The sequence below is a fragment of the Misgurnus anguillicaudatus genome, chromosome 19 (genome assembly GCF_027580225.2).
Source record: "Misgurnus anguillicaudatus chromosome 19, ASM2758022v2, whole genome shotgun sequence".
Taxonomy (NCBI): Eukaryota; Metazoa; Chordata; class Actinopteri; order Cypriniformes; family Cobitidae; genus Misgurnus; species Misgurnus anguillicaudatus.
Window position 1 is genome coordinate 26,771,815 of NC_073355.2, and position 16,409 is coordinate 26,788,223.

The following is a 16,409-nucleotide window of genomic DNA, read 5'->3' on the forward strand; positions in this document are numbered from 1 at the left end:
GTACTTCTCAGCTACCAGAAACGAAAATAAAAGTTTTCTACTGGTTGTTTTGATAGTCCTTTTATATTTTTAATAATAAGGCCTCTTATAAGATTTAGGCTTTGTCTGAAATAGCCCCATATACGATTAAATAGTGTAGAATTTGAGGGAACATCCATTTTTAGTGGTGTCCGAAATATAGTGAACATTATTAAAGGGGTCATAGTGTGAAAATCTGACTTTTTCCATGTTAAAGGAATAGTCAATTTTCTTAAAAGAATAATCCAGATAATTTACTCACCACCATGTCATCTAAAATGTTGATGTCTGTCTTTGTTCAGTCGAGAAGAAATTATGTTTTTTGAGGAAAAAATTGCAGGATTTTTCTCATTTAATGGACTTTAATAGAGCCCAACACTTAATACTTAACTCAACACTTAACAGTTTTTTTCAACGGAGTTTCAAAGGACTATAAACGATCCCAAACGATTGTCATTTTTGACAATAAAAATAACAAATATACACTTTTAAACCACAATTTCTCGTCTAGGTCCGGTCCTGAAAGCGCCAGCGTGACCTCACGCAATACGTCAAGATGTCAAGAGGTCACAGAGGACGAACGCGAAACTCCGCCCCAGTGTTTACAAGTGTGTTGAAAGAGGACCGTTCCAACATTTTTGTATGTGGAAAGATACCAATTAATCTTTTTGTGTCAGTTTATTGTGTAAAATGGTCCGCAAATGTGGGTTTTATATATGTAACAAGTGACCTCCCTACGTCACTACGCATTTATGTGAGGTCGCGCTGGATCGGACCTAGACGAAAATTTGTGGTTTATAAGTGAATTTTTTTATTTTTCTTGTCAAAAATGACAATCGTTTCGCTAGATAAGACCCGTATGCCTCGTTTATAGTCCTTTGACACTCCGTTGAAAAAAACTGTTAAGTGTTGAGTTCAGTATTAAGTGTTGGGCTCTATTAAAGTCCATTCAAATGAGAAAAATCCTACAATGTTTTCCTCAAAAAAACATAATTTCTTCTCAACTGAACAAAGAAAGACATCAACTTTTTGGATGACATAAATTATCTGGATTTTTCTTTTAAGAAAATGGACTCTTCCTTTAAAGTGCTATAATTGGGTCCCCAGTGCTTCTATCAACATAGAAACCATGAAAATAATCAACCCAGTAACTTTGTTTGGGTAAGCCATTTTCTGCAAGCATGTGAAAAATTAGGTCGTTCAGATTTCGCCTGTTTTGTGAGGTAGGTAGCAAGGCCAATTACAATAATATCGCCCCCTTTATCTGCACTCTCCAACCACAGCACTGCCATTTAGTGCAGAGAGAAAGGGAAAATAATGCACAGCACAACTGAGTTTCAATTACAACAAAGCACCATCGTTGTGATTAGTGTTTGCACTTCATCCGGTCATTTGCATTTTAAATGACACACCCAAAACTTTTGCTCAGTGGCAATTTAATCATGCTATAATTAATTATCTGTGGGGTATTTTGAGCTAAAACTTCACTTACGCACTCTGGGGACACCAAATATTTATTTTACACCTTAAAAAATATCATTATATGATATGACCCCTTTAAGTGCACTCATTCACCCCACAATGCACCGCAATACTACAGGTAGTCGTCCAACGAGGCTCGCGCCGAATTCATTCTCGCGTCTCAGCGGAAGATGGCGCACGCACTGCAGCGCTACCGGCGGGCTCAAGTGTCCGAATTCATTTGTTTTAATTCACACTTTCCAGTGAACTTTATTAGTGAACTAATGTAGAGAATAGCGAATGAGGGATTCTAGAACTATTTCGGACACAGCCTGGAGATCAATACACCATTTATACTTTAAAGTAAATATATAACGCATTTTTAATTGTTATTTGTTAATATCGTAGCACCTAATTTTGTTATTTTATATATTTTATATATTGCTATGCAGGATAAAATCAACGCTTAGATATGCATTGCTATGGTAAAATGGACGGCACAGTACAAAAACAAAACAAGGGTAATGCGTACTTAAACATATGTAAACAGAATAGTAAAATCTTTATTCATTTAGATGTGTTTTTCATAACAAATAGCCCTCAATTCGCATTGCATAACTCCAAGAGGTCAACAGTACACGGTTACAGAGACGAGGCGGGAAACTTTGTTTCTTTCCCGTCCAGTAATTGGTGAAACGCTGTGGTATTTTCGACATCTGCAATTCTATTGGCTAACCCCAACGCCGTGCAACTACAGCAGCCAATAGGATATGACAAATAACGCCGAAATACGTGTCACCCCTTACAGGAACCAATAGGAGTTGGACTATGGATGCAAAGGATTGGTTGAATTCATTTCTAGTAGGAGACTTGTGTGTGTACGAAAACAAACGCTAAACGTTTAATGCTAATATTTCACCTGAAATACTTCTCTGGACTTCATTTTGCGCTTTTATAATAATATTTTGGACAATAAATGTTAAATGATGGAATATGACCACAGCAGAGGCAGACGGAGGCTGCACTGGTAGCCAGCAGGAAGAGCTAGCCTGCTAGCTTTACTACGGACAAATCGATCAGAAATTTGAAAGAAAGCCCGTCAGGTAAGTAGAACTTGCAGTTATTTTTATAGAGCACTGTTTAACCGGCGGTAGTTTTTTACAAACTCCTGACTCTGATAGAGATATATATCATGTACAAGAAAGTATTCAAATTGTACCGTTTCGGTTAGGTTGTCTTGATACGTTAGCCAAGTGGACTCCGTCGGTTCTGGAAGATTCAGGGTAACGTAAAATCAGTTGACCCGCCTTTCCTGACGGCTACTTACTGTATGCCAAAACGATATGTTAAATATGTGGATATATTAACTTAAAGGTCTTTGGCCGTTTGTCTCGTTACTCTCGTAAATGTTTGTTGATTATTTGCTAATTAATGACAACATCAAAGTTGGTTGATGAACCGCGTGAAATATTTTATTGTAATGTATTTCGTGAAATTTTATTGTGTACTTTTACGTTTTCTCCACTGTTATCTCTGGCCTCCTGACTAGCCTTGTGTTTACACATTCCTGCAACTCGTGTATTTACACTAGTCAAACTAGATTACGACTCCTATGTGCCGAAGTGTTTTGCGACTGAAAAGCTTCATTGAAAAATGCTAAAATGTTCATATTTTACTATAGCTACATAATTCTATATCTTTTCTTTTACATATGTAATATTGAACATAATTGTATTAAAATATCTGTTCGAATTCGTCTCGAGTCAATAGCTCTACGAATATTCTAAGATTCTTATCTTTCATATTATGTCTATAGATATAAAATAGATACCACCAATGTAGCTTTTTAACATATACTATTATTTAGCAAACAGTGTATTATTATTCATGTATAGAGTGTATAGTGGTGCAATTCAGTTACGTAAAAACTATCTTCCCTTTTATATGTTTGTATGTAAATGTAAATACGTTTATATGTATGTATATACGTTTATATGTATATACATACTTGTCCCAAATGCAGTGATATCGAAGTCTAATTAATTGTGGCAACACAGTTTAAAAAAAGGAAACACTTAAAAAGTATACAAGCTTATACGAAAGAATATATAGGAATATGATATATGTCTAGGTTAATAGTTAAACATTTATGTCAATGTTTGAGGAAAAGGTGAGATTTCCCTTTCTCAAGTTTTTCCAATTGTGGAGTTCATAGTTAACTGAATTGGAATTCATGTTCTCTTATAATAAACAAAAATGCCAAAAGCTACACACTCATGATGCAAAGGTTTTTATACTGCGTTTCCAGAGTTAAACTAGACATTTATTGTTTGAGGCAGTGGGCAGTGCTCCGACACGTGGCACTGATGCGCTTTCGGCGACCTGAGTTTGATTCACGGCTCAAGGTCCTTTTCCGGTCCTGTATCCCTCTCTCTACTCTGTACTTTTCTGTCCCCTCGTTAACTGCAATCTGTCAAATGAAGGCAGATGCCCCCCAAAATAACAAAAAGAAAAAAGAAAACAGACATGTATTTACACTAGTGATCACAGACTATTGGACCTCATTGTACATGTTTGTTTCAATGTTGGCGTTGTGAGAAAAACAATTGCTCCTATTTGCTTGCCTTGAATGACTTGCAGCTGTTAAGTATAACTCACTGCCAATTTTTTCCAGCATGTTGATGGTGGGCGACCATGGAGGGATCCAATAGAATGAGCGTGAGAGAGCTTTGCGAGACGGATGATTTGGCAACGAGTCTGGTGCTGGATCCCTTACTGGGGTTCAGCACCCACAAGATGAACATAAGGTGCTTACTTCGCTTTATTCCTATTATGCTGCTACTCGTTTCATTCATTCTTTCTGAAATACATGACATACAGATTGTAGGCAGTAACGGTAATTGAAAACAAGACTTAAGCCCTTGACTTATGTTGTTGATTTAGAGAGGTGTTTATCTGTGTATTGAATGTCAAAATGTTATTGAGTTTTATAAATTGTTTTCTCTCTTCCTAAATGAAGTCCTCCCCCAGAGATTCGGCGATGGGGCTACCTCAGAGAGACGCTGCTGCGGTTCAAACGAACACATGACTTTCAGGCTACATTTGATGCTCTGTTGGATGGAGAAATGGTCAGTGACTATTTCACTGGACTGGGTGCACATCGACAAGAGCTGTTGAAGCAGCATGTGAGTTATCTGTTTCTTGAGCAATAATTTACAAATGAGGAACAACACGCGCAATTTGTCTGACAACAGCTACACTATCTGTATTATCACAACACCAAATTAAGAATTGCTAAACATGCACATTCTCTATTTAAAAGCAAGCGTATTAATTACAAAAGATGTATAGGACTAAAATAACTTTGTCTAAAGACTAAATAACTGAACTAAAAAGGCTAAAGACGTTTAACTTACAATTTGTATTTTTTATTTTTTTAGGCATGCTTTTTATCTCTTTGGACCTCATTCGTAAAGTGTGCGTACGCACAGATTTGATCGTAAAAATCCACGGCACAGTCCATATTTATAAAAACTGTCTTTGACGTGGAAAAGTGCTTAGCGCAACGTCAGGGTCTGAGCAGCGTACGCACTTTTGCTTGTCCGATTGCTGCAGGTTTTTGGAAATATAAGCTATTCTTGCTGCTCGTAAAGGGTTTAAACATTGACAAGTGCTCTTTTATATGTCTATGACATTAATTAGGCATCGTTTAAAGGCGGATATCTGAAAGTCAAGTTCAAGATCATTTGCCATTTATAGATTTAGGGTTCCCACAGGTCCTTGAAATGCTTGAAAGTTTGTGAATCTGAGCAAAAAAATTCAAGACCCCGAGTAGTTGCCCTGAAAACATACTTACAAAGATACAGGTCATTGAAAGTGCTTAAATCAATTTTATGCAAGTATTTTTCTAGAAAAAAATCCAAATTATTTTCTGTATAGTGTAGGATAATATCAATCATAAAAATTCTAGACTTTTTAAGGACACGTGCTAAACTGTTTGCTTTAAATGCTTATATCTTCTGTATGTTTATATCTTCTGTATGTTGATTCATACCGAAATGCTTTTTTGCATAGTTGTGTTTGACACATAAAAACGTCTCGGGTTATGTATGTAACTGTTGTTCCCTGAGAAGGGAATGAGATGCTGCGTCTCCCTTGCCATACTTCCTGCGTTCCTGTAATGCCGTCTTTGGCAATATTTCAGATAGCGATATACTTCCTGGCTCCTGCGTCACCCTGTCTTTGTCGTTAAGTCTCACCATTGGTTAAATTTGATATACACATTCAGACGCACTTACCCCTGAAGCGTACCCAAAGTGTCACCGCAGTGACGCAACCCGAGTTCCCTTGAAAGGGAACCGTAACAATGTATCTTAAAAGGTAACAAGATGTAACCTTTCTCTAACTTGAAATGTATCCCCATATTTAGTCCTTTTTGAGGGTACCATTTTTAGGGTATTGGACCTGAAAAATCCTTAAAAAGGTCCTTGAATTTGAAGTTAACTAAGGTGTGGGAACCCTGTAGATTTCACATGTTTTCTGTGCGTACGTTCGGTTTATAAATCGCAAGTACGCATTTTTGATATTTGATCGTAAGATCAAATGTAGAATGGTTTCTACGCATCATTTTATAAATGAGGCCCCAGAACTACACGTTAGTACAGTATCAGTTACCATATAGACTTGCTTTTTACAGTTGTAGTTCGTTCTGGTGGTGGTCCTTTAATTGCATTGATCTCTATGAATGGATCAGAGGAGGTGAAGCCATATCAGTGTTCCCACTGGTAGAGGGTGAACAGCTGACAGCTGATACTTTGACCTAAAATGGCCTGGTGTATCAATAGAGTGGGATTGGTTTTCAGGACATGTGTCTGTACAGTAATTCTACTGCAGACATCTTTCATGTCTGTTCTCAGTTTAATAAGGATAAGGGGCCAGTTGCACAAGCTGGATGTGCAAATGGAAACAGCTCACATTTGTCATAGCTGGAAGCAGTAGATTTAAGTTTGTAACCATAGTAACGAAATGTCATCTCAACTATTAATGCGATTAAACCTTTAAGTGGGGACGTGCATCGCCCGTGCTGAGCGTAGCCGCGCCTGGTCTTAGTTTTAGATGTTTCACACTGACAGAAATAATATGCCGTACATTATGGAGATAATTAGTCTAGGAAAACTTTCTGACTTAATAAACATTTACACCTTTCCAGTGTGAGACAGGCTTGTCAAAACATTAATTAGATGGCCATTAATTGGAAGTTTACATGTTGATTTTAGATAGACTTACCAATTTGGTTTTGCCATAGTTGCAGTGTTAAATGTCATCAGCAATCCTGTTTTTTTTTTACAAGTGTTAAGTCTAGACAGTGTCATGTGTAAAACCCTTGAAGTGTTACATCTTTAAATCTCATTTTGTTGTGCCACCCTGTTATTGTAGTTATCCTTCTGTCTTAAAGGGATAGTTCACCCAAAAATAAAAAATTGTCATCATTTACTCATCCTCATGTAATTCTAAACCTGTATGAATTTCCTTTGTCTGATGAACACAAAAGAAGATATTTTGAGAAATGATGGTAAACACACAGCATGAAAATATAGACTTATTTATTTTTTATTTTTAAAATATTTTGGAAGTACTGTGATAAATGATGACACAACACAGTTGACTGTACCCATTAAAATCCATCATATTTTTTATTCCTACTATGGAAGTCAATGGACACTATATGCTGTGTGTTTACTATCATTTCTCAAAATATCTTCTTTTGTGTTCATCAGAAAAAATAAATTCATACAGGTTTAACACAACATGAAGATGAGTAAATGATGACAGAATTTTCAGTTTTGGGTGAACTATCCTTTTAAAACCCAATTTAATTCTAATAGGTTCCTAGCTAACTAAATTTAAAAACATTTTGTGATTATAACATCTTTTAAAACCTCTTTGTTTCTGTTTTTTATAGATGTATCGCTACATAAAAGCATTTCTGTTGGACAGTGGAGTAAATATTGAGCCATGCAACCGCTATTCCTCAGAGACAAATGGAGCCAAAATCACATCCACCCGACAATGGTTGGAATCAGTACTCTTTTAATAATGAATTCATAATTTGAATAATCAATTGTTTTGCTTTATCTTGCATTTCTATTGCCTACCTTTTAAATTATTGTGGTAAATAAGGAGTGTTGCTCAAGCTGTCATTTAAATATTTAGAGTTTGAATCATGCTTTTAACTTTTCAGGAGTGTCGGAGAGCAGGTGGAGGTACTTCAGGGTTGCATAGCTGAGCTAAGCCCTGAAGACAGTGCAGTGCTGAGAGCAGGAGTCAACGACTTCAGTGTCATGTACTCAACACGCAAAAGATGTGCTCAGCTTTGGTTGGGGCCTGCTGCTTTCATCAATCATGGTGAGATTTTTTGCAGAACAACATCAATTCATTCACTCATGACTGCCCTGTGTGGAACAAAATGACATATCTTGGAGTGTGGTCACGCATGGCAGGTTTGGTTTGATTAAAACTGAAAAAGTGGGTATCTGTCTGCTTCCAAGCCCACTGTGGGGCGGTTCGACTGAAATATTAATACGACACAGGAAGTAATAACAAGATGCAACCCAGCAAATCACACAGTTTGTTAACATAGGAGTGTCCCTTTTATCTTCAATCGCGCATATAACTGAAAAAATGAAAGGCTGTTTTGAGTCTCTAAAAAATTTTATGAACTCTCTCATTTTATAAACTCTGTAAGTTTTTTTTTTTTAGAATACCAGTATATGTGCACACATACAAAGGCCATGTTTATTTAGCATGCAGCAATTTTCTGCAATGTCAGCTAAATTCATTGTTAAATACCCAACAAAAAAGCTGGCTAAGCAGGTTGTGACCTTATGTGTATGCCGTTACGTTTGGTTTAGTGAAAGTGAAAGTGGCAAGCTTGTCAAGTATGCCACGCATACTCGAAATGTGACACACACACACACCCGGAGCAGTGAGCAGCTATCCCAGCGCCCGGGGAGCAGTGGCAACCCGCCGGCCGTGAGCCTTGAACCTGCAACTCTGTTTACATGCCCGACGCTCTAACCACTAGGCTACAGCTGCCCCTAAAAATGGGGCAGTTGTAGCCATGGGGCACTATTAAAATACCAGTGTGAACTCTGTGAACCAGGACTATATTTATTTTTGATGTTTTTGGATCTGGACCAAAACAACCAAACTACATGTGTGAACACACCCTTAATGTCGTGAAATGTTTTATCTGACTTAAGCTTCCCTAAGATCTTTGTTTCAAAAGTCTTTCTTTGGTAATGCAGAGGATTTAATCATGCATTTTTCTTTTTTCATGTTTGGGAGAAGACTGCAGACCCAACTGTAAGGTAGGCTTCTAAATTATACACCATTTTAAGACACCACCAGTAAATTTACTTTGTGACAATAGGGATCTATAATCAATCAGTAAGAATGTAGAATTGAGTGGCAGCAATGTGATTTATACTTTGTTTATGCGAGTAAAATTAAGGTCCTTTAGAAATTTTGTCTGTCCAACAAATTGAAATGGTGTTTTTTTTCAGTACAATGCGTGTATCTTTCATGACCTCATGTTAGTTGATTATTTGTACTAACAGCTTTATAAAATGTAGATGCTTTTAAAACATACCAGTTACAGGTTCAAGACCTGTCACAAAGTGGTCACATTATGCATGAGTTATCCAAATAAATGTAATGTTCATGTGCACTACCACTCAGTATTTTGAACTAATCTATTTTTTCATGTTGATATTTTTAATCTCTGTGGGCTAAGGCTAACATAAATTGTGCCAGACTCTGACACTACTTAGATGTGCTTGGTTGCTTTCCTGTTGTAAAATGACATGATTTAAACCGTTTAAAGTATTAATGCATAATTTGTTCATATTGTTTGGTTCTATTCTCATTATTAGTTTGTCCCTGGAGATAAGAATGGAGCTTGTGTGAAAGTGGTTCGACCCATCTCACCAGGGGAAGAGATTACCTGTTACTATGGGGACAGCTTTTTTGGGGAGAATAATGAAATGTGTGAATGTTGCACGTGTGAGAGGTAAGAGAAATTACATGAATATTGCATTAAGACCATCTGCTATGGGTATTAAAGCTATTATCAGAGCTGTCGCAAGGGGGGTGCGAGGCCCTGTGCGAACTTGATGTGTGAGACCCTTCTGTCTCCAGTTATAACCTACTCTGTATGCTACATATTCTTTCTTCATCCATGTAAAAAATTTCTTTAATTTTCATTTGTCTAGGAGAGGAGAAGGATCATTTAAGAAAAGAGACAAGTCGCCAGACTCCGTTTGCTCCAGTGAAGCTGTGGGACAGAAATACGAGTTTAGAGAGACTGATTTGAGACTTAACCGAAACAGGGGAAATGGCACTCCAAAGCCACTTCTCACTTTAACAAACTCTGGTATGTACATTATGCCTTTTATATTTGCTAGTTTATTTTTTTAATTTTAATTGTGTACCAGCATGAAGTTAAAAGTTGAGGGTATGAAAAAGTATGAAGTATCTTAACGCTAGCTGTCTGTTCTGGTCTTGTCATTTTTTGTCAGCTTTGCCAATGAGGAATACTTTATCCCATCGGACGAAGAGGAACGCCCTTGTTTTAAGCAGGATGAGAAAGACTGATAGGAGGAGGAGGGAGGAGCTTTGCAAACAGGTGGAAAAAAGAACACAAAACCTCCCATTATCTTTGTCTCATGTCAGACTTAAAGAGCTACGTGTTTGCCTTCATCAGCACACGGCAGAATTTCTGTTAAGCTGTAAAGACCCTACAAGCAACGAAAGGGCCCAACTATACCTAATTGAGAACGAGAGACCAAAACCAGGGAGCATAACTACGAAAAATGAATTGATTTCTCAGCCCACCAGTAATGCTAACCAAGATGGACCACAGGACCTAAAGGATCAAGACATGTTAAAGAAAGACCCTGTTTTTAGGTTTAAACCTTTTACTCTTGGATGTGTTTCCAGTGTCCGTGAAAGAGATGACATGAAAGCCAAGGGACGTAGCGTTGATGCATCGTCCGTCAAAATTGTCCACCAGAAGGCCATTGCCTCAAGGACCAGGAATATGCTTTCTAGTCGTCGGAGAGGTTTCAGAGCAAGGAATCGATCTGCGCTCTCCCGGTTCAATAAAAGGAGGACCCAACTGATCAAGCAGAATTCTAATCATTCAGCAGAGAGAAAGGCTGGCCTTCAGACACAGGGAAGGCTTAAAAAAGGAAGTGAAGTTGACATCAATAATCCAGATTTAATCTCTACAGGGAAACCAAGCAAGGATACACATATACCTATTGGTGAGGAAACGGCTAATGGTAATAAATCATCACAAACAGAGTGCATGGTAATTAGAGAGACACAACAGAGGTTCTTGACAGATTGTCTCAGGGAGGTGGCTGGTGGCAGGGGACATGCACACGCTTCCAGTGCAACTAAGCAAGGTGATGACAGTTCCTGTGTAGCTCCAGAGACCTCAGGGGATAACAAGCAAAACCAATGGCCCTCTGTTGCTTTTAGCACTGTAAACATACCCTCCTCGTCTTCATCTTTGCATAATTCTGTCTCTCTCCACTCAGGGTTAAATCGTTACCTCAAAGTCAGTCTGGTCAGGGTAGCTGTCCCTGGAGAGAGAAACAAAGTTGAAAGTACAGGTCAGAGGCAGGCAGACAGTGGAAAAGATGAGGGTACTACACGAGCAGCAGCACAGGGGAGAAAAGAAACCAATAAACCAGGTAAGAAAGGGGTAAAGGAGATGTATTTCACACCAGTAAATGTAAAGAGTGCAGATAAGTACTTAAAAGTAACATGTGATTTATTACCATCTGCTTCAGATACGTGCACCGATTCTAACGAAAAGGCAGTTAAAATACAAACTGTAGAGAAAGAACTTGCAGGTGTGTGTGATAAGAGTCAATACAATGAGCATGAAATTAAAGGTAACCAAAGTAAGGGTTGTAATGTTGAGATCACTGTTCCAGAAGATTCTATAAAGCAAAACTCTAGGAATGGTTTAAAGAAACGAACAAGAGCATCAAAGTGCTCTAAGAAGCAAAGTGCTCAGAGCTTACCTGAGGTACAAGATAAAGAAGGCAGTGCCAGGCAGAAGGAAGAGGTAACTGCTGAGAAAAAAGATTTAGATAAGAAGGAATTAATAGTGCATTTTGGAAGCAAGACTGTAGTCATAAAAGAGGCGAAGGTGCTGCTGTCGGATTTTAGTAAGAGTCAGAGTGAAAGGTTTTGTCAGCTAGATAAGAATGCTAATGATCACATTGATAAAGTAGATAATGTGAAAGCACCATCACTTGCTGAAAGTATGAACTTGGATAAAAGTGATGCACTCAGTACAGGAAATGAACACCATAATCAGGAACTCGCTTTAGTGGATCAGCCAAATATAAATATAGCCGCTCAAATGGCTGAAACGCAACAGTCAGAGAAGACTTTGCTTTCCTCTGAGCCTCCCTCTGTAGGCAAGGTGTCTCTGGATCACAGTCCCCAGAGCAGCATTCCCCTGAAGAAGCGTGCTTTTCGTGAATCACTTGATACAGAGCCAGATCAGGATGTTAATGCTCCTGCAGCAACACAGTTCTGTACAGATGTTAGTAATGACAAAGAACCCAGGCTGGACAATCTGCTATGCAAGCCAAGCGACAACAGCAGTGATAAGACAACACAGCTGAAAGTTCCAAAATCTGAATTCGGTTCAACTCATAAAGACAATATCAGTGTTGGATCAAAAAATCGTGGGTCCTCCAAAGCTCAATCTAAACAGCGCTGCAAAGGTCATCAGAGTGCTCAGGCTGAAAAAGTGCAAAGCAAAGTCACAGTCTCCGAATCCAGGGATAGCATAACCGATGTATCTGTTGAAGACACACAAAGTGAACCTAAGAATAAGAAACCTAAAGTTAAACTAGAACCAGTGGAATGCCAGAAGAGCGAAAGACAGGAGAACAAAAATGATTCCTTAAGTAGTGAGGAAAGAATGGAAAACAAAAGCGATCTGATAAAGAATGATATAGAAGGTGCAATTCGAAATGAGTCTTCTACCTCAAGTGTTTCTGACAAGATCGAGGACGAGCAGAAGCAAAACCTCAGAATCTGTCTGAAAAGAAAAGAGGGAAAGGAATGGGAAATGAAGATTGCGGATGAAGCTGGCAGTATTCTGGGGAAATCAAGCCCACAGCAATGTTTGACTGTAGATGACCCTTTTAGAGCCATTTTGGATTCAGTCTCTATTTTAAATGCAGAGATGGAAAGGATTCGTGGTCATGGGGAGGCAGATAAGGGTGTAGATTTGAAGAAGGCTACAAAAGCAGTCCAAGATGTTATAGAACATTGCAGAAAAAAATGTGTAACTAAGCAAAGGAAAAGGCAAACAAGCATTTCGATGTTGTGCACCAACAAGCAAAAAGTAAGCCCACCGAAGAATATAGTTCAAGATGTAGGCGATGTTCGAGATGTGCAAATACAACAAAATCTTTCTGCTCTCAAAGTTGAGGAGGACATTGAGGTTAAACCATTACCTCCAATACGATTGCGCAGGAGGGCTGAGGACAAATGGGAGGTAGAGTGGAAAGAAGCTCAGAAACAAGATGGGAATACGGTTTCTGTGCACATGGAGCCAAAGAAATTAACATCTGTCTCTTCTAAAATGCCAATACTTGAACCGATGCCGCATAGCAAAATTAAAGAGGAATATCTTTCTCCCTGCAAGAAAGGGATGGTGGCGCATAGTAGTGACAAGAGTACAGAGGCCCTCAAACATTCACTTTGTTTTGAGGATTCACCTTTACCATTAGCCCTTTCTTCTTTGTCACTTAACTCACCCTGCTGTGAGGGGCTGACGGATGTCAGTTCTATTAGAGGCAGTATTCAAGCAAAAGAGAATATTAGAGAGCAGACCGTTTCGGACAATATTGACAGAAATTATGGAGTTGGTAGAACTGAGACTAGAGAAATGAATGAGTTTTGCTTGAGTCACAATCTGCTTCAGATTAACAACAGTCTGTCAAGACTACAGGCTTTACAGAGCCAGCCACAGGTACCTGAGAAAGATGTGTCTATTAATCCCAATATAAGCACTTCTCAGAATCCGTCTCCTTCCATCTCCCCCTTTTCCACAGAATGCAGCTTTAGTAACTATACAGAAGATGAACTTGACTTTCCTTGTTTGAATCTTGAAAGCTATGATCAAATGCAGACACAAAACAGTTTATTAGATTACTGTCCTGGAGAAACACATAACACAGGGTCTTTCGAAAGCTCCTTCCCTCAAAGTCCCACTGATGCATGGGATCCGGCCACCCCTTACCTAGGATCACCAAGCCCAGTGAGTAACTTTAGTAACGAGGAAGATCTAAGTTTCCCAGATCTTGTCTTTGCTCAATCTGATACATCCTCATCTAGCAGTGGCCCTAATCTGCTCTTCAAAGATAAATTATGTAATACAGCCATGAGTTCTGATCATGTTCAAGACTCTGAGAATGGTCTATACTTGTCCGATGGCAAGTTGTCAAAAAATCCAGCGGTTCACCAGGAACAGGAAGACTCAGCAACACAGTTTCTCAGCAAAGACTGGGTTACGTTCAATGATACTGCTACAAATGCTAGACAGTGTGCACACACAACTGCACGTTTTCATCCTCAGGATAAAAAGTTGAACATTTTTGATTCTATTGTTAGCACAAAGACTCTGTCAACTGAATCAAGCTCTGCCAAAATGCAACCTAAAGACAAAACTCATGAAACACTCAGCTCACACAGCTCAAATAATAAATCCCAGTCTGTTATTCTAAGCCAATCAATGCAAAGCCTGTCTGGTGCTGGACGTCAGAGTAACCTCGTCACGCCCTTCCATTCCCTTCATGCAGGAAATAAGTCCACCACACATGCTGAGTTCCTAGGGGCGTTCAACTCCGGTAATGCATTTTTCCGTGATAAGAAACATCCTTTATTTCAGAACCCCAGAAATGTCTTGAAAACCGAGGGCGGTCAGAATGCTTTTAAAAGTTCTGTGGCTGCAGGCAGCCCCAAATCTACCAACAACATGGATAAAAGCTTTGCTTGTTCCCCAGGACCCTCAAGCTCTCACAGTGCAAAAGATTCTGCAGCTAGATGTCCTAATGCTGGATTCCTGAAATCAACTGAAAATCGACAGAGTAGCTCCAAGAACATCCCATCAAAACAGCAATCTGCCGCTCCTTGTCAGCAGAACGTTCCCATTTACCCCGTTTATTTTGTTAGCTCCAGCAAAACCACGGCAAATGCTTTCAAGAACATTACAGATATAAAGCCCCAAATCCCAAGGAACGATAAAGATCCTTCCTTACCGTCAACGTCTTTGTTTTCCTCTACCCAAAATTCGCAATGTTACAAGATACCACAAAGAAAAATCCCAAATTTGGAGAAACCTCATGCTGTTGTGGCTCCCACTCAAAACGCCCAACTCTCTGGAATGGCTAATTCTCAGCCTAATAAGAATGGGATGTATCAGAATGTTTCCCACTGTGATCATTCTTCTGGGTTCAACTTCAGCTCTTCCATGTCACCTCCTTTATCACAGCACATCAGTCCTCAACTAGGATACAGAGAATCAACCCATGAGGTCCCAGTGATTAAAACTCAGTCAACCACATTTGAACACAGTCAACCTTCTCATCAGTCTTATGTTGTAAACTTCACTGGAGATCATTCTGTTACTTTGGGATATAGCAGTGATGGTGAATGCTTGAATTACTCCGGTTCAGGACCTGCAAATTACACTTACCATTGTCTCATGGAGCCTTCGGGAACCCAAGGAAGACTGGTTGTAGAAGCGTGTGGCCCTTCACCTTCTCCCTCTATGGATCGGTGTACAGGGCCAAAAGTCCAAGGAAGCCAAATTGGTAAAGATCCACAGCAGCAGGCCCAGCCAGGAACTAACTCATATAATTCTCTGCACTTCTCCACCTCACACTCACAAAGCACCCCCATAACGGATCGCAAGCCGAAGAGACTAAGGCTTGTGGTGACGGATGGTACTGTAGATCTGGACCTACAATATACTGATTGATAATGACCATTTGTTGTTGCAATGGCATATTTCTGAGATATTTATTTGAAACAACTTTAATGTGATAAGTTGTGTTTATTAAACATTTTTGGCTTTATGTAAAATGTCATGGTTCTAGCATCAACATAAGATTGATGTTTTTCTTGAAATATTTAAAATCACTATTTTATTAGCATACTTGATTAATTATTTGTATTTTACATACAATGTAGTTTATTTAATACATTATAGAGCATAATATTTCCATACATGTTTTTTGTAAGTATTACAAAAGAGAAAAATAGATATTCTGTTTATCCTGTAGTACGTAAAACTTTCCACATGATGGTGATGTGCTTCTCCACAATGTGGAAATTGTCTCTGTTCCCTCCCAGCCTATTTAGTTCAAAGTTGGCTCTCTGAATTGCAATCAATGAGTATGAAACTTGCCAACAAAGGTTAAGCACACACAGCAACCTGTGCTTTAGTGAATTTTTGCTTTTAATCTGTCAAGCTGAATAAGGAAATGCGGTGAAGTCATCAGCAGCTATCACGTGTCGCGGATTTCAGCTACATTGAATACACATGCTTTGGTAACAATCAAAAATTTATTAATTCGTACCTTTTGTGATGTTATTCAAATTGTACCTTATTTCTTACAAATGTCACACTTTGCAAGCACATTATTAGAGCACAATTCTGTTTTAGACTTATTTACCATCAAACTGTTCATGTCTGCTTTAGATTTATTGTTTTTTGTATCATTTATGTACAGGTATTACTATGGTACATTTGGACACACATGCATAAATAGTTACCACTTGTGTTACTCTAGAGAGATGTTTTGTGCCCCTTGGAGCTGATCAGGTTG

At 38.7% G+C, this 16,409-nt stretch overlaps 1 protein-coding gene across 4 annotated transcripts; it reads left to right on the forward strand.

The window, feature by feature from the left end:
* Positions 1-1,663: 1,663 nt before the first annotated feature.
* Positions 1,664-15,663, forward strand: kmt5c (lysine methyltransferase 5C). Of its 4 annotated transcripts, none has more exons than XM_055194034.2 (10): positions 1,664-2,582; positions 4,154-4,286; positions 4,499-4,664; positions 7,442-7,551; positions 7,721-7,884; positions 8,830-8,849; positions 9,414-9,550; positions 9,753-9,913; positions 10,059-10,949; positions 11,085-15,663. In XM_055194034.2, the coding sequence occupies exons 2-10, from the start codon at positions 4,174-4,176 to the stop codon at positions 15,557-15,559; spliced, it is 6,237 nt and encodes a 2,078-aa protein (XP_055050009.2). In that variant the 5' UTR covers positions 1,664-2,582; positions 4,154-4,173; the 3' UTR covers positions 15,560-15,663. The 4 variants fall into 4 exon arrangements, with proteins under 4 accessions (XP_055050009.2, XP_055050010.2, XP_055050008.2 ...); XM_055194035.2 differs by having other exon boundaries at positions 10,059-10,805; XM_055194033.2 differs by having other exon boundaries at positions 10,059-10,165; positions 10,244-15,663.
* Positions 15,664-16,409: the final 746 nt, after the last annotated feature.